Here is a 17,872-nt window from a genome sequence, read left to right as displayed (position 1 = left end):
CTATGACATCACAGGGGGATGCTCTTTAACTCTTTCCTGCCCTGCTGTCACAGACCGCAGGCATTCCTTTTGTGTTTCATTTGTCCCTTGTAATAAGCCCGTACTTAGACCAGAGCTGTAGACTTTGATGAAACGCTAGAAGCGACAGCTCTGCCATATTTAGAAAAGCTCTGGGAGGGTGAAATGAAATTAATGAGCGGCAAGTGTTTTTCCCGAAACACTGCGATTTGTGCTCTTGCTACTGTACATACAGTGTGAGCAGGATCGAACTTGGCTTTAAAACGATAAGATACCAACAGTACAGCATTTTAGTTTGCATTGTCTTTTACAAGCAATTTGGCTTACACGTTTTTTTATTTCTAATGAAAAGAATAGATTTTAAATATGGGCATAATACATATTTTTAGTTCAAATCATATATGCCAACAGTGTCTACCTGTAAAGAAACCGAGCTTTACAGGTTTTCTGCAGAATGCCTCAAGTTTCTGCAGAATGTCTTAAGATTTCTGAATTCTTTATCCCACATTCTAGCAATTGGTTTTTTAACCAATGAGATGGGTGCCCCATTTCACAGCCACATTGCTATGGCAATTCTTAATTGCAGAAACGACTCGTGGATCTGGAGCTGCGAGCAGTGCTAAATAGGCAGGTTGTATCTGCGAGCCTGGGTTCAGCGAAGGGGAGATGCGTGTCCCCCTCTCGGCTTCCGAAGGGCGGCTCAGCGGTATGAAGGCCCCCTGGGCCCCCTTTGTCACCCAGGGCGCTGGCCGTCAACGCGGCTGCGTTCTCAATCCCAGGATGTGTTCGAGACTGGAATGCGAGTCCGGGTCTGCCCTCCCAGGGGGGGAGTGGCGAGGCTGGCCCCTCCCGGGGTGCAGTGGGGAGTGTGCGTGCTCCTTCCCAGGGTGCCTCAGCCGGCGGTGTCTGACGCAGTCCCTGGCAGCCAGGCCCTGCACTACAGCAGGATCCTCACTTAGGAGGGTGTCTCTGCTCCCTGCTTCTCTGCAGGGGAACTGGAAGAATCCTGAACGGTATAGAAAAGAGAAGCTAAGCTATTTTTTTTTTCTTGGAGGGGGTTAAAGTGAATTTAGGGAGTTTGCACTGAAAAAGCTCTGAAGGTCCGGTTTACCATCGCAGCCTGGAAAGATGCTGTGCTCTGGCAGCCAGCCCTTGACTTGTCGCCATGGTGATTCCTATCGACAGTGAGAGCTAGTGTAGTACTGTGCTGGTGGCAGGGTGGCTATGCAGGGATTGTCCGTTTCTGGGGGGATGTGGTTGCTTCATCATCTCTAGTTTTGGGTTTGAATACTGCTGCAGACTGTCAGTGAGACTGCTGTGAGCTCTGCAGTGCCCAGAACCCCCACACTGATAGGGTTATATATACCATGACAGGAGCCCCATTTTAACCAGCTCTTAGAAGCAGACAGAGAGGTATTAAAAACACAACAAATACACATTGGAACCAGCTTTTATTCTGTTTTTAATGCCTCTTGGTATATATTGTAAACTTACGTTTCTCTCCTTAAAAAGAGGACATGTGAAGTGAGTTATCCGATTAAAAACTTTCGCTAGAATTTCCTCCTAACCCGGCATAGTCTTGGTAACTTATAGTGGTATATATGAAACCCGGGGTAGTGGTAACGAATATTTCTGCCCATTAAAACGCGACGTTCAATATCTTTTGGAGAAAAATATTCGTAATGTTTGTTTTCCATTAACCAGTTGGAGAATAAAATAAGTGCAGGGAACATGTCAGATCCGTTGCTCCTGCCTCGGTGGTTTGGAGAGCTTATTTTCCCGTGACGCACACGATTCCCTCTGATCTAAACACAGCCCTCCTCCTCCTCCTCCTCCTCCCTTGTCTGGGCAGCAAGGGGTTAATGCTTGCTGAGCAGTATTCTCAGCCAAATGAAGCCGGAGCCACAGGGACAGGCGCGCGGGTGGAAACAGATGCTGGCCAGCCCAGTGATGCAACCTGTGTCATTAACATAGCCTTCCTCCTGCCGGGCTGCCTGTCAGTGTGAGGCAGCGCTGTCTGCAGAGAGGAGGGGGGCTGTGCTGTGTGCCAGGGCAGACGGTACGTGCTGCTGCGCTCTGCCTTCCTGCCAGCGCCGCTGGGCAGGGTATCTGGATTCAGAAGCAGAGCGAGAGAGCGAGAGAGAGAGAGAGAGAGAGAGGGGAAGAGAGCACAAGCTGTCGCCCGCTCACCTGCTCGCTCCTGTTTTACCGCCTGGTCTCGGGGAAGGAAGGAGCTCCCCTAAATGCAGCAGCCCGCTCCCCCGCCGAAGGCCCGCAGCGATGGCTCAGTCAGAGAGTGTCTTTTCTTCCCCGTGTTCGAACGCAACGAGCAGGAGCGCCTGGAGGCCCTGATGCGCCGCTCGCTGGAGCGCAGCCTGCAGCTGGAGCACAGACCCAAGCGCTGGACCTGGGGCGGGGCCACCGGCGGCCGAGAGGGTGAGCGGGGAGCGGGGGAGGGCGGGGGAGGAGAGGGGCTCGCCGGCCGCAGTGCAGACCTGCCGAGGGGAGGCGGTTGACCACCCCCTGCACCGGCAGGCCGGCGCTGCGTGCCGAGCTGGGCACTGGGCATGTCTGGGAAAGCAGCAGCAGCAGCAGTAGCTTTTGGGTTGCTTTAGGAATCAGCATGAAGCTCCTCTCCAGGTGCCGAATCATGCAGGGCTGGAGACAGGAGGAGTGCTCATCAAGGTTATAGCTGACTTCTGCGAATAAAGCACAGGCACAGCTCTCCGTTTATAGCACAAGTGAGCTCAACTAGATTTGATTCATTCATCGGAATTAATGTAGCTGTGATTTACATAAAAAAATTTAAGGTATTAATCAAAAATTATATTTTATTTCATGCGTTGATCTGCACGAATAAGACCTGGAGCATCTGTCTTTATTTGGCATCAGGCTCCCAGAGCACCACCCAGACTCATGGTGCATTCATGAGCAAATCAATTATTTAAAGTCCTGATTGCGCAGCTAAAATCCCTGTTTGCTTGTGGCGCGGTAATCAGGTTATTGTTTCCAAAGCCTTGGTGAGCTCCTTACTGTATATGCAGTGGGGCTGTTGAAGTGCTGTGGGAGGCCTGGCATGCCCTCCTACGCTCTCCGAAAAGATGGCAAGTACAAATGCTAGGTTTTGCTTTTGGTTGCTAATCATTATTTTGCTTCTGCAGTTGATGATTTTGATACGCTGCTTAGCCGAACCCTGTTTTAATTTCACCATTCAATATGGTGTTGTAGCACTTTCTATATATGTTAAATCCACACTTTTTCTTTTGGTTTCCAAGATAGATAACGGTTATATACGTAGCTTTGCTGCTGTACTGAGGGTCTTCTAAATGTTGTTGAGCTGGAGGGAGGAAACAAAGACGCAGGGCAGGCGTGCTGGCTGTGGTGTGTGCTATCGGGAGATCAACAAATGAACTGGGCTGTTTGCAGGATATACAGCTATCAAGTAATGGATAATATGCGTGTTGTGCCTCCCGAGCAGCATGTGCTCCTTTGCGGCACAGCACACGCGCCTGTGTTTGTGGCGCAGTTTAGCGTTGTCTTTGTTTTCTGTGCATGTGGTACAGCAGCCGTGGGGTTGGCGGCGGACTAGAAGAATCTCTGACTCTCCCCGCCCTGCCGCCCGTCGGCGCTGCCCAGTGTGTGTTGTAACGTTGTGCTTTCTCTGCTCTGGTTCCCGGTGTGCAGGTGACTGTGAATATGCCCCGCCCCTTCCTGTAGGTTTACCTGCTGCCTTAGCCCCTCCTCCTGACCTCGGTGCCCCTCCTCCTGACCTCGGTGCCCCTCCTCCTCCAGGCGCCTCCGAGCCCAGCAATGGTACTTGGAACCCCATGTGACACTGTTGTGTGTGTGTGTGCATCACCCACATCTCACACCACCTCTCTCTGGGACAGCCTTTCCCCGTCTCCTTCAGCACACCTGCTGCGCTCAGACCCCACCCCCTCTCTCTGTCTCTGTGCTGTGTCATCGTGCCCTCATGCTGCTGTGAAACTCTCTGTGCTCTTCGTGTGACAGCACCCTCACCTCTCCACCACCCGCCCACTGAAAAGAGTCTTTCGAAGGACGAAAGAAATAGCGCAGATTTCTGTTTCTCCTTCGTCGTTTGTCATCTCCATCACCTTCATGCACGTCCAGACAAAATTAATGGTTGTCTGTCTTATGTGTACATGCATATGTTTAATTGTTTTTCACAAATGGGCACATTCCAGGTCAGATGCAAATTGGATAGGAAAACTGAGGACTAGGAACGTTCCCAGTGTGAATTTTGAAGAATGCAAACGTTAATGAACCCAATTGTGAGAGCTTATTGTGCATTTAAAACTGAACTGTCATCACTTTAGAAATGTCTCCTGCAGAGATTAGGTCCTTTATCTGTAGAGCAGGCAGATTTTCTACAACAGATGGGAGATCCATCTCAGTACTGCAGCCATGGTGACAACGTTCACTCTGAAAAGATGGCAGAAGTGCAGTGGTGTCCTTCTGGACAAAGGAGCTGGGCTGTGTCTGTGTCCGGAGCGCAGACCCCCCCTCCTCCTCCTCCTCTGGAGGGAACTCAGACAGACACAGAGGAGCGCTAAAAGGCAGCAGGGGTCTGTCTCCACCCTGAGCCTGCTCTCTGCCCAGGCTGGGGGCTCCAGAGCTAGCTGCCTGGGCTGAGCCCTCAGGCAACAAAAGGAATCACTGTTCTGGGGACATGATGGACACCGACTGAGGCCCTCTGGTCAAGCTGGAGGCCTCTGGTGGTCTGTGCTTCCTGGTGGCTCACCTTCCTAGTGGAGACGACAAAAGCCTCATTTGCCTGTTAGAGCTTCCTGCTAATGGAGGTCAGGGATTCTGGAACGCTGATCCAGAGACCATACGGTCCTTCCCATCTTGTGTCACCAGCCCCGGGCACCGACAGAGGCTCTCACCGCACAGAAGAACACCCTTGTGTGTCTCAAGTTCAAGATCAATTCTGAGACAGAAGTCAGCCCCCGGAGAATTCACTTTAATCTCCAAGCTCATTCCCCCGCGGAGAAGGTCTTCCAGCCTTCAAATTAAACTCCCCCCTGCTCAAATGTCCTGTGAATTTTGTATTCCGGGATGTTGAAAGGAGGCAGGTGCCGAGCAAAGCCCCCGATGGCTTATTCCCTCTTGTGTTGAGCAGGAAAGGGAGGTGCTGCAGGCCAGGTTGTAGCTCTGCCGGTTAATTTTGTCTGGCTGCACCCCTTCCCTTCCCTGGATGTAAACTCTGCTTCATGCATCTCTCTGCAGCGACTGACAGTCTGTCAGCCTCCACCATGAACCTGCCAAAGCATTCGGAGCCGCCCATCAGTAAGCGCCTGTCATCCTCCTCCGCGACTATCACTCATTCTGCAGAGCGAGGCAAGTGAGCGAACTCCTGCGTGTCTGTCCGTCTGTCCCTGTGTCTGTCCCGTCTGTCTGCGCGCCCCTCGATGCTCCTGTGCCTCGGCGTGTTTGTTTGGCGTGTTCTTGCAGAAATGGGGGTTCGTGTTGTTCAGCCCCCAGAGTGCCTGGGATATTGAGATGCCGTGACGGGGCTGCTCTTGCCAGCTCCAGAAGGTGCCTGACCGAACTCACAACGTATCTGTTTCAGCGCCATCTGTGCCAGGCTGTGCCCCCGCCTGAAACTGGGGGAGGGGGGGACTGATATAGGTTCAGTTTAGGAGGTATCTGAAACTATGGCAGCCATTATGCACTATTTAGCCTTTGGCACCAGCTTCTCTCCACAAGCAGCGCATGTCCTGGAGGCAATCGAGTCGCATGTTAATGTGGATGTGATTTATTTTTGAACAGCGGCTGGAAGCATCTTTTTGGGGGAATAATAACTGCATGGTGAAGTAAAACAACGACTTATTTTTCCCCCAAAATTTGGGGGTAAATATTAGATTTAAAGGGGAGCTGTAAGTCCCAGTATCTCAGACTGCTTATTAAATCTCAGTAACAGTATAAATTCATTGAATTTGACAAATTTCATATGAAGCACAAAATTGTGAATTTGGTGGAAGTACCGTAAGCCGAGAGCTCCCACAAATTGTGGCGTGAAGCAGCCCTTCCTGCTCACTAGTCACTGTAATGACTAATGTAATGTGATGCACCAGCAAATAAATACAGGTTGTGCTGCAGGCATTTCACTGCAGAACTGTTCCAACGTGGAGAGGATCTGGAGAGCGATATTTCTATTGGATTGAGAGGCGTATTCACAAGCCAGCTTTTTGACAGTGTCACAGGGCCGCTTAACATCAACGGATGCCTCGCTCTGAATCGCACAACATGGCGCCGCGCAGACCTGCAGATTTCCTCTCTTTTGTGATGTAAGGTGCAGGTTTAACAAGTTACGTGTGGGCATTTTAGTTCTGTTGTGGTCTGAAGTGCGCTCAGCGATGCCGATTCGTTCTCAGCCCCGACATGTACAAATGGCGTCGCAGTCCCCCCCCTTTAAAATCTCTCGGCTTCTTCCCACTGAAGCCGTGGATGCCTGCTCGATATGACAAGGCTGTTGCAAGTGTATTTCTGCTCCAGCGGCAGCCCCGCGTCTGCTTTCTCAAGCCAGTCCGGCCTGGGGGAGTTCGCGGTGGAGGGGCGGACGGGTTGGGGCGATCCGCGGGACAGCGGGGGCCGGGGGCCGGGGCAGGTTTGTCACAGCTCAATGCAGCAGGAGCTCTGTGGGACGGGTTGTCACTGGGATGTGGGCAGAGGGAAGTGAGTTTAAGAGCCTGTTAACCCGTGACGATAGTCCTTTAATGTCCTGTTGTCACCGATACCCCGGCGTGGATGAGGCGGCCGCGGAAGGTGCGGGCCTGCAACTCTCACGTTGATTTGAGTTTCGTGCAAGGACTGTCGACGAGGGGGGTGACACCAGGACACCTCCCGTGGCAGTTGCAGTGCTCTGTGGCTGCTTTTACATTTTGTGAGCGTCTCTCTCTCTCTCTTTCTCTTTCTCTCGGTGCGCTGCGGAGATGCGTTGCCATGGCAATGCGGGGTTGCGAGCGAGCGGACACACAGCACGTCACGCTGTCACGTGTCGACGCTTTAAAAAAAACGCGGGGGGGATGGGGTTCTGCCCGTGTGTGTCCGTCCGAACCGAGAGCCGGTGCGGGGTTGAAGCAGAAAACCATCGGACACGACAGGGCCCGTGTGGAAGATATCCCCCCCTCCCCTCCGTCTTGTGTTCTCCGTCACATCGTTTCCCGTTTAAGTCCCGTCATCCAAGTTCATTTCCGCCGGCCTGCTGGCTGGGGAGAAAGGGCAGTCCTGTGCTCAGTGTTCCCTCTTTCGGTTCCTGTTCTTTCCGCCACCCTCCTTCATGCTGCATGTGTTCACGTGTTGTTGTTGTTGTTGTTTTGTTTTGTTTTCTGGCGGTTTGTCCTCTTGCTGTCCTCATCCATGCCCACCTCCGCGCCCTGGAGAACCCGCGGGTCAGCCCCTCGTCCCTCGCCGGGCCGAGCTCCGCCGCGAGCTCCCGGGTCACGGCTGTGCCTCGCGGGACAGGGGCCGGGCCGGGCCGGGCCGGCGCGTGACGACACGGCTCCAGCACACGCTTGCCGGCGTTCCTGTAAAACTCTCGGCGCGCGGACGCCCAGCTCTCCCGGCGGCACTGGCCCGGGTATTGGTCAGGTTGGCTGAGCGATTCTGCGGCAGAACCTTTCATCTCCGGCCTCTTTCCCCCCGCGGAGAAGGCCTTCCAGCCTTCAGACTGACCCCCCCGGTCAAATACCCTGTGAATTTTGTATTCTGGGATGTTGAAAGGCGGCAGGTACCGAGCGAGGCTCCAGGAACAGGGGGCGCATCAGAGGTCTGCGGCCCTGTGTTCTCCATAGTCCTTGAGCAGAGCCGTGGTCAGATCGCTCCTCCACAGCCAGGCGGAGAAGACCCTGCTCTGCTCCCGGGAGTAAGGCTGTCCAGTGGGGTGGTGTCCAGCCTGTTGTTCCTGCAAGTGGCCCCACTTCAGGACTGAGAAAGCAGTCTGTAGGGCTGGGAAAACGACAGAGGAATCGGTTGGCACCCAGCATGACAACAGCAGACAAGCTGCGTTGACGTAACCGAGACCGATTTGAGCGTTTAACCCTGCAGGAGACCGCGTGACTGTAAAATGTTTGCTGACGATGGAAAGGTTCAAATAATTAAATCATGTTTCCCCCTCCCCCTTGTTTTTTTTTTTTACTGCTTCTGCTTCCCTGTGTGAACCTCTCTGCCCCCGGCACTGCTGTGCTCTCCGTCCTGACTGCGCAGTGTCTCATGTCTGTTCCCGTGTAGCTGCCCCCAGCCCCCACAGGTCGCCGTACCGCGGGTCCCCGGGCCGGGCCGAGCGCAGGAAGACCTCCGCAGGGTCCCCGGAATCCTCCGAAGAGTCGGCCAAGGTCACCCTGTCCCCCGATACCCCAAAGGTCAGTGCTCCATGCGCGCTGTAGCTGCAAGTCTAGGGACCGTTCTGGTTTCAGGTTTAAATAGCATTTTAAGCGAAACCATAATTGGCAGGATTTGAACATGTGGGAGGAGCTTTGTGTACATGTGTGCTGTGATTGGCAGGACTTGAACATGTGGGAGGAGCTTTGTGTGCATGTGTGCTGTGATTGGCAGGACTTGAACATGTGGGAGGAGCTTTGTGTACACGTGTGCTGTAATTGGCAGGACTTGAACATGTGGGAGGAGCTTTGTGTACATGTGTGCTGTGATTGGCAGGACTTGAACATGTGGGAGGAGCTTTGTGTGGATGTGTGCTGTGATTGGCAGGACTTGAACATGTGGGAGGAGCTTTGTGTGGATGTGTGCTGTGATTGGCAGGACTTGAACATGTGGAAGGAGCTTTGTGTGCATGTGTGCTGTGATTGGCAGGACTTGAACATGTGGGAGGAGCTTTGTGTGCATGTGTGCTGTGATTGGCAGGACTTGAACATGTGGGAGGAGCTTTGTGTTTAAATGTGCATCTGTATTCTGTGTTAATTGCTTGGTGAACAATTCCATGCACCAATTTCTTAAGACACTGTAGAGTGACAAACTGCGTATAATTTACTTTATGGAAACCAGGTGTGCTCTAGTCATGCCTCCATTCATTTTTCTGTGCAGACTTGTCTTCTGGATTTCATGTTGATTTTTCAAGTATCTGTAATTACCACAAAATAAGCAACATCTGTGTTCTAATTTGGAAAAACATACGCAACACTGTTGTGAAAAGCTGTAGTTTTGTGTTTAAAATAGCAGAAGCATACATGGGTATTTAATGTCCATTAAAATATTTGTCAGCAGACCTCTTGTAGAACATGAGATAACTGGAAGAGGGAAAAATGAGACAAACAGGTTCGGTAGCAAGCGATCAGTGTCACCTGTCAGCTGCATGCCCATTACAGATCAGGAAAGGCAGCCAACCTTAGAACAAACCAACCTTCTTTCATAATAAACGGAGCTTTGTGTTTTTAATAACCAAACTGAATCGTCCCACAGTGATGTTGAAGGGCTCATCACATGATTAGAATTAAGCCCTGAATACAGGGCTTACTGTATGCCCTGTAGATGCCCTGCTTATGTATTACTGCCCTGACGGAAGGGGTCGGTTCGCTGTCCAGATCACTGACGTCCTGTTGCTTCGGAATTTGCCCTCCGTTATCACAGCTCCCCAATTAACAAGCACGGATGTCATCGGAGCCAGGGGAAGGACTGCTGTCGGAGGTGTTGGCGATACTCGTCTTTAAGATTAAGCCCAAGTAAAACGGGGCTTCAGCTCCCAGGCTGAGCTGCAGCAGGAAGAAAGGGGTGATTGCTAGGCAACGGAATGGAGCTGGACAGAAAAGGGGCTGCAGTTCCTGAATCACTCTGCACTGTTACAAAAGCAATTTCCTTTATCAGTGCTGCTGCAGGAACGTGCGCCTGGTCCCTAAGCTGTTTCCTTTCCCAGTGCCAGCTTCCATTTGACTAAATGCACAGATGCACTGAAGAGGTGAAAGCTCCACAGCTGAAATGCGCTCCCTGTAGGCTGGACAGCAGGGCCTGTGTGGAGGCCCCACACTTCTGCTCTCACGTGCTGTCTGTGGTTTCAGCTGGAGAAGGCGCGTAAAGAGAAGCGGATGTCCTCGCCGCTGCCGGGCTCCCCTCTGCGGCGAGCGGAGTCTCCCGCTGTCCCCGCCAAGCGCCCTTCCTCCCCCGCCACGCCCAAGTAAGTGCGCCGCCCTGCTGCCCTGGTCGAGCACGTGCAGCCCCTCGGCACACGCACACACTGACTAGACAGTCTCCAGCCCCCATTACCCCCATCTCCCTGTGAGGCTGCCGTCTCGTTCCCCTTGCAGAGAACTGCTCCGCTAGCAATGCGTGACTTATCCGGTCCTCCGTACAGGCTGTGTGTTAAAACGAAAGGTCTTTTTTCCCTGGACGTTGCTCCACATTCTGCCGCCGAGCGCCGAGGTCGGTTGGCGTGTGTCTCCAGCGGGCGAGCAGAGGGGCCCCACCTCGCAGGCGAGCTCTTGACGGGGCTGTTCCTCGCACCTTTTTGTTTTATCTCCTGCGCCAGGCTGCCGCAGAAGACCCGGGCCCAGTCTCCGTCCACCGCCCGGCCGTACCCCCCCTCCCCGATGAAGCCCCGGGCGCCGGGCGGCGGCCCCGACATCGCCAGGAAGAGGGGAGACCCCGAGAGGGGGCAGCCGGAGCCGCTGCGTGCCGAGGCTCAGGAGAAGAAGCTGCCGAAGTCCGCCAGCAGCGAGCTGAGCAACAGGGAGGGAGGAGAGAGGAGCGCAGGTGTGGAGGGGTTTTCATTTAGAGCCTCCCCCCCCATACATCTGACCCCAGCCATGCCCTGTCCCCTGTGCCCTGACCCCAGCCGTGCCCTGACCCCAGCTGTGCCCTCTCACAGAGCCGTCCCCCGTGACCCCTGACCCCAGCTGTGCCCTGACCCCAGCTGTGCCCTCTCACAGAGCCGTCCCCCGTGACCCCTGACCCCAGCTGTGCCCTGACCCCAGCCGTGCCCTGACCCCAGCTGTGCCCTCTCACAGAGCCGTCCCCCGTGACCCCTTACCCCAGCCGTGACCCCTGACCCCAGTCGTGACCCCTGACCCCAGCTGTGCCCTCTCACAGAGCCGTCCCCCGTGACCCCTGACCCCAGCCGTGCCCTGACCCCAGCCGTGCCCTCTCACAGAGCCGTCCCCCGTGACCCCTGACCCCAGCCGTGCCCTCTCACAGAGCCGTCCCCCGTGACCCCTGACCCCAGCCGTGCCCTGACCCCAGCTGTGCCCTCTCACAGAGCCGTCCCCCGTGACGCCCACGGGCAAGCCCATCGCCGGCACCACGGACGCAGAGGAGGCGTCGCGGCTGCTGGCGGAGAGGAGGCGCCAGGCCCGGCTGCAGCGCGAGCTGGAGGAGCGGCAGCAGCGGGAGCAGGAGGAGGCCGAGAGGTGCGTCTCTACGCGGGGGCGGGGGGGGGGGGGGGGGCGAGGGGTGAACAGCGGCTTGCCTGGCCGTTCTCCCTGCCTCCGTGGCGGTAAAGCCCCGACTCCGTGTCCGCAGGGTGAGGGCGGAGGAGGAGCGCAGGAAGGTGGCGGAGGAGCGGGCGCGGCAGGAAGAGGAGGCCCGCCGGGCCGAGGAGGAGAGGCTGAGGGAGGAAGAGGAGCAGAGGCTGAGGGAGGAGGCCGAGAGGCAGCAGAGAGAGAGGCAGGCCAGGGAGCTGCAGGCCCGGCTGGACAGAGAGGTCAGTGCGCCGGGCTGGGGCTCCTCCACACAGACCCGCGTGCCACTCCGCTAGGGCGTGTCGGTGCAGTCTGGGAAAAAAAGAAAGTCCTTCCGTCCTGCTCTGCCTTCCCTCCTTCTTCTTTTGATTTTGTGCCTTTTCGTTCCTGCATCAATCAAATAACTATATCTCTGTCGTGACCAGAAACAAGCATGTTTCTGTGTCACCTGTTAAACTAGACTACATCTGCAGGCTTTTTGATTCTGGGAAAATTGTGATTGTTAATATCCTGACTTGACAAGCAAAATTCTTGGATAAAAATGTTGGATCATTTAGAGCACTGTTTTCAAGCTTGTTGTTAAGAATGACATATCACTGAGAATGAAAAAAACAGGATTTGGGAGAAGTGGACTCCTGTTATTACTCTTAAATGTGTGTGCTTGTCCTGGGGCAGTCTGTCTGCAGGGAAGTGTATATCTGCATGTCCTGCTGTGGTCTATGTGCAGCGCAGTGTGTCTGTGCATGTCCTGCGGTGGTCTGTGTGCAGCGCAGTGTGTCTGTGCATGTCCTGCGGTGGTCTGTGTGCAGCGCAGTGTGTCTGTGCATGTCCTGGGGCAGTGTGTGTGCAGCGCAGTGTGTCTGTGCATGTCCTGCGGTGGTCTGTGTGCAGCGCAGTGTGTCTGTGCATGTCCTGCGGCAGTGTGTGTGCAGCGCAGTGTGTCTGTGCATGTCCTGCGGTGGTCTGTGTGCAGTGCAGTGTGTCTGTGCATGTCCTGGGGCAGTGTGTGTGCAGCGCAGTGTGTCTGTGCATGTCCTGCGGTGGTCTGTGTGCAGCGCAGTGTGTCTGTGCATGTCCTGCGGCATGTCCTGTTTCTAGGCATAGTGCTTATCACGCCGGTGTGTCCCATACAGAGAGAGGAGGCGGAGGCCAGGGCCCAGCAGGAAGCAGAGAGGCTGCGCCAGGAGAGAGAGCTGCAGCAGCTGCAGATGGAACAGGAGCGACTGCAGAGGAAGAAGGTACAGAGCTGGTCCCTGTGCCCAGACCAGTATTGCATGTTTCCTGCCCAGAGCTCTGGGCTCTGGACTGAGGGTCATGAGTTAAAGCTGGTGGCAGGATACTGCTCTTGCACCCTTGAGCAAGGCGCTTTGCTCAGACTGCTCCAGCCCAGGGTCCTAGGTGAGAACTTGCCACACCAGGGACTAAAGGAAAACCAGCATCCCCAGACACACCCTCGGGCGCTTTCAGAAGCAGGGGTGTTAGTATCATTAGAAAATAAAAAGTACTGCTGTGTGACTACTGAAGGGCAGTACTTTTGAATTTGATATAATGCAAAAAATACACACTTTGCAGAGCCCTCGGTCACAGTTGGATAGTGACGTGACCCCGGGCTCGAACCCGCGGCCCTAGAGCTCAGCTTTCGCCGGTTGAGCCTCTCGGGAGGCAGGTGCAGCAGGTGGATTCTAATGCCTCTCTCTGATTGCAGAGGATTGAAGAGATCATGAAGAGGACAAGGAAGAGCGACACTTTTGAGTCAAAGGTAAGTGGCCTGAAGAGAATCTTTGTTCACTCCAGGGCTTTTTGACATCGTTGGTCCCGGCACCACTCGGCATCTTTCTGCTGCCCAGAGCAGTCGGGTGAAATCAGGTGTGCTGGCTGTAATGTGCCGGGGCCACAGGGCTGTCTGTGCAAATCTGCTGCTGGTCGCCCCCAGCTCTCCTTTTCTGCTGGGGCAGCGAGGAGGAAGGAGAGGGGAGAGGCAGAGCTGACTCCACTGCCTGTCTCGTCCCGCAGAAAGAAGAGGTGAAGCTGGAGACTCGGACAGCTGTGAGCTTCCTCAGGCCTGTCCAGTCCGCTCTGCTGGAGTCGAGAGGTATGGAGCCGGAGAGGCTGCGCTGAGGAGTGAGGATCAGCGGCTCTGTCTTCTGCACGAGCCGCGGGCTCTCTCGCCCAGCCCGGACAGGTCCTTCCAGCTCCTGAGGAGTCTGAGCAGGAAGACACCCGTGTGGCAATAACAGAGGCTAGAGACTGTAGTCGGGGACGAGCCCCTCCCTGCTCTCTCCCCGTCTGCTGGGCCCTCATGCTGCACCTGCAGCAGCAGGCGTTCGGATGAGCTCCACCTGCTGGTGAAAACCAGCACGAGCAGATTCCAGAAGTGTCTGTTTATTCATCCACATAATCCCAGACATAGTTGCATTTAGATCAAATCAGTGTTGTAAATATCAGATTAACTATGAAAAGGATTCTGTAGTTCTCCCCGATAGAACATAGAGATAGTTTTACAATGGGCAAGGCTCAGAATTGTTTGGTGCCCTTAAACCGTGGGTATTAAAATGCCCAAGGCAGAGGAGTTCGGCCTGTTCCCTTAACGTTCTGGACTCACTGCAGACTTGATCAGCAGTACATGTCCGTACTGAGATGCCCAGCGCAGGTCTCCTGTCGAACCGCATGCACTGCGTGTCTCTGATGGCGCCGTGTGTGTGTGTGTGTGTCCTGCAGTGATTGGACGTGGCATAGCCCCCCCTCCCCCCGCTGCCTCCGAGGTGCCGGGAGCCCCCCTCATCAGCCTGGAGCCCCTAGAGGTGAAGAGCGGGAGTGCAGACGAGTCTGCGGACGAGGTGCAGCCCATGGACGTCAGGTGGGGTGCCCCTGCGGTCAGGGCGTCGTCAGCACAGGGGTTCGAACGTCTACGCTGGAAGGGGGGGGGGATGTTTAGCGGTGGCACAAGCCGACATCGACAGCACACCTCCTCTGAGAGACGGCATCTCCTTAAAAAATAGTCATATTGCAGAAAACAACACAGGAAAAAAACCCCAGTCTCTGCACTGAACCTTATTCTGTAGATATTTACACTAGAAATATGATTAGCGAGGATCTGGAAGTGTAGCTGTGGTGGGAACCCTGTGACTGCACTCTTTACAGATGGCGGTATCTCTGTTGCTGCTGTGGTTCGGGTGCTCTGACCGCGCTCGACAAGGGTGAGAATTTAACCCTGGTCTCCTTCATCACCTCTAGCCCTGTTTCCAAAGAGGAGCTCATCTCCATCCCCGAGTTCTCTCCCCTTAATGAGAGGCATCCCAACGAGATGAGCAACGCCAAGGCTCTGGAGGACCTGCTGGACCTGACCGGCCACGTGGCTTACCCTCCGCTGACCAGCCCCTCTGCCGCCCTGGGCGACTGCAACAAGAACCTGATCGAGGGCTTCTGCAGCTCCAGCCCCGACACACAGCTGATCGAGTCCTTAGCACAGGCCGTAGACAAAGCCAATATCCAGTAGCCAGGTACCTCACACTGTCCATACATGCGTCTTCCCTGATCCTCCGGATAGACACTGCACAGGAATGTCTAAATGTACACCAGGAGGGGCAGATCTTGAGATTAATCCTTATTAAAGTGTGGTAATTGTATTCTTGCATAAACTTCAGCTACAAATGAGGACGACAGGTTGTGCGCAGCTTCCCTTATCCTGTCATCAAGATGAGTGGGCTCCGCAGCGAAAGGGTGCCTCTAAAGGCCTGACTCAGAGAAACACCTGTCAAGTCTTGGGAATTTCCTGTGTGATGCTTTTTCACACCTGCGCTTAACCCCATGAGATAGAAACCTTGCTGGTTAAGGCAGTAGCTTTGATCTCAGGAGGGAAGGCTGTGTGACCTTGCACACTGAGGTCCCTTAAAGGTGTTACATTGATTGAGACACAAGTTTCCCAGGTGGCCTTTAAAACCGGCAGACTGATAGCATATCCGCAGCGCGGTTTTAGTCAGACATGCTATCGTTTTTTCTGCCACAATCTGTAGGGCGCTACAACATTGCTTAAAGATAACGGTAAAGGCGTTTCAATAAGAAATTCTCTGTATACAGAAAAAATAGTGTAGCGTAGTGGTTCCCAATCCTGGTCCTGGAAGCCCACACACCTGCTGGGCTATTTTCCAGCTGAGCTTCATTATCTAAGTGAAGCCTTAATTGAACTGACGAGTTGCTTGATTGGGTCACTTGCAAGAAAAGTCCCTCCGGTTGTTGACAGTTGTTAGTAACTTCAGCAATGCAATAGATAAAAAGCAGTCTCTGACATATTGGTGTATATGTCTCACTCAACAATCAAGTGACTTCTTATTAATCCCACTCTGATGCGAATGGAGGGTTGAGTTTTGTGGCTGGGAGCCGAACCGGAACGGACGCCGGCAGGTGTGCGCGTCTCCAGGTTGAGGACGGGGAACCCCATGGATTAGTGGGGTGCGATGTGGTTGCGCGACCCGGGTGCACCGTGAGAGGTGCATTGCTCCTTTTCGCAGTGTTGTCGTTGGGGCCGGGTCCTCGGCCTGTCCACTGCACTGTCTCTCTTCTCCCTCTCAGCGCTCCGCTGACGGCGCTGTGAGCCCACCTGCTGCGCCGCTGTGCTGTCTTCTCCCAGGAGAGCCCCGCCTGCCGGAGGCAGGAACGTCCTTTTCCGTTTTCCTCCAAAACCCTCCCTCGTCAAAAGAGAGCACTGGAACAGACACCCTCAATCCGCTTCTTCACAGCTGAAGACAGGGATGACGGGACTCAGAAATGAAGACCTTTTTTATTTTTGTATTCTGATTTATTTATTTCAGGGAACATCAAGAAATCCCCCTGCTGTGACTGGCAGATGTCCTGTATTGAAAACTGCCTGGATTCTTGTGTTTTTTTATGATTGTTTTAGCATCCCTTGAGGAATTTATAAGACAGGAAACAAGTCTCCCCAAAGTAACTGGTAGTGAGTTGTATAACTGTGTGTTATTCTGGACATCTGTTCTAGAGAAACTGTGCAGTGTGTGTAGACTTAACTGTGAGCGTGCAAAGCTGAGTTGTTTTAATGTAGAGTGACTATGATCCAGATATCTAAAATGATACTAATGATTCAGCAGTCCCATGAAAGCTAGTCTGATCACCCGTGGGAGAGGAACAGTAATTCCTGCATATTAACATGAGACAATCGATGACCTTTACTGTCTGTGCATGGGCTTGAAGCACCTGCCCAGAGCCATCTCTGTACGAATTCACCACGCCTGTCACGATGCCCAGTTTTAAAAACAAAACTATCATAAAACCGATTGAAAGAGCCCCAAAAAAAGCAAACACTGTTCCGTTAATTCCTCCTTTTTTTCCCCACTCTGTATTAAAAAAGAAAAGGCACTGAATGAGTCGAGGGGCCTTTTTGCTGCCCTGCTCTTCGATTCAGTTCTGCACATCGCCCCCTACCTTCACTGCAAGCGCAGCGGCGGAGTCGGGGCTGACTGAAGCTGGGGGGCAGCAGGCGGACGCTGAAGGAGAAAGTGCTCCGTTGCTACAAAACGCTTTGCCCGTAGTGGTATCTGGAGAGAGACGCTGCTTCCTAGGAAGATGGTGGAGCTCACTGTGTGCAGCAGTTATGCCATCCTTAGACATCCAGCCCTGCATTCTACCTGTTGCTTTGCTTTGATCAGTCCAGACGTGCAGCATGTGTGCCATATACTGTATTTCCATTCAAATGAATCTACTATTTTTCTAAGGTATTTAACTCTTACGTTCAGCACCTCTGTGTGGCAGCAGGGGATTCTCAGTGTTGGCTGTTCAGTGTACAATGCTTTCTCCCTCTGCGATTTTCACAGGTAGCGCAAAAAACAAAATCCACAAGGCCCATATGAAGGCAGACGAGTGTTACCTTAGCTTCTGAAACTAACGAGTAGGTACTGTAGATCCCTTGTATAGTATGAACCCTTGGTGTGTGTGTGTGACCATCTGCACATGTTTTTTTTTTCCATAATATGTTTTGACAAAAATGTCTTTGTAGAAAAATATTTACTTGAAGAGCGACAAGCCATTGGGGGTCTTCCGAACCTGGCCTCATCCACAGGAGAAGGTCTAGTGAAAGAGCTGATTTCTGAATATTATCCTGTATGCCGTCCTGTATCTGAAAAACGCGCCGCGCCGCGATTATTTTGTTAAGACTGTATTTACTGTAGACCTGGTGCATGAAAACCATCGGCATGTGCAGAAAATAAACTATCCTCATTCCGAGTCTGACTCTTGTCTTTTTTGTTCCTCGTTTATTTTCCTGGATTCATGCACTGCCCTACACCAGCACACAACACGTCAGGATGTTAATGAATTCAGTCTGCAGTTTTATTTTTAGAAAGCTGGAGCAATACAAATGTCTGGAAATCCAGCAGGGAGGTTGCAGTTTGTAGAGTGCATTAATCTAGGAAGCCTGT

General features: G+C 53.4%; 1 protein-coding gene across 6 annotated transcripts in view; it reads left to right on the top strand.

The window, feature by feature from the left end:
* LOC102698128 (MAP7 domain-containing protein 2-like) overlaps positions 1 to 17,678 on the top strand; it is a 30,265-nt gene extending 12,587 nt beyond the window's left edge. For 3 of the 6 annotated variants that reach the window (XM_069189895.1, XM_069189894.1, XM_069189897.1), the window contains exons 5-18: positions 2,352 to 2,454; positions 3,703 to 3,831; positions 5,269 to 5,379; positions 8,248 to 8,402; positions 10,050 to 10,165; positions 10,517 to 10,740; positions 11,243 to 11,393; positions 11,506 to 11,686; positions 12,578 to 12,682; positions 13,150 to 13,203; positions 13,458 to 13,536; positions 14,163 to 14,301; positions 14,679 to 14,944; positions 16,014 to 17,678. In XM_069189895.1, coding sequence (XP_069045996.1) covers positions 2,352 to 2,454; positions 3,703 to 3,831; positions 5,269 to 5,379; positions 8,248 to 8,402; positions 10,050 to 10,165; positions 10,517 to 10,740; positions 11,243 to 11,393; positions 11,506 to 11,686; positions 12,578 to 12,682; positions 13,150 to 13,203; positions 13,458 to 13,536; positions 14,163 to 14,301; positions 14,679 to 14,940 — 1,809 coding nt within the window. In that variant the 3' untranslated portion in view covers positions 14,941 to 14,944; positions 16,014 to 17,678. The remainder of the gene's footprint in view (positions 1 to 2,351; positions 2,455 to 3,702; positions 3,832 to 5,268; positions 5,380 to 8,247; positions 8,403 to 10,049; positions 10,166 to 10,516; positions 10,741 to 11,242; positions 11,394 to 11,505; positions 11,687 to 12,577; positions 12,683 to 13,149; positions 13,204 to 13,457; positions 13,537 to 14,162; positions 14,302 to 14,678; positions 14,945 to 16,013) is intronic. The other 3 variants (XM_069189896.1, XM_069189898.1, XM_069189899.1) reach the window with 3 other exon arrangements.
* Positions 17,679 to 17,872: the final 194 nt, after the last annotated feature.

This window comes from Lepisosteus oculatus, chromosome 5, assembly GCF_040954835.1.
Source record: "Lepisosteus oculatus isolate fLepOcu1 chromosome 5, fLepOcu1.hap2, whole genome shotgun sequence".
Classification (NCBI taxonomy): domain Eukaryota; kingdom Metazoa; phylum Chordata; class Actinopteri; order Semionotiformes; family Lepisosteidae; genus Lepisosteus; species Lepisosteus oculatus.
This window is presented reverse-complemented; position numbering and strand designations above follow the sequence as displayed.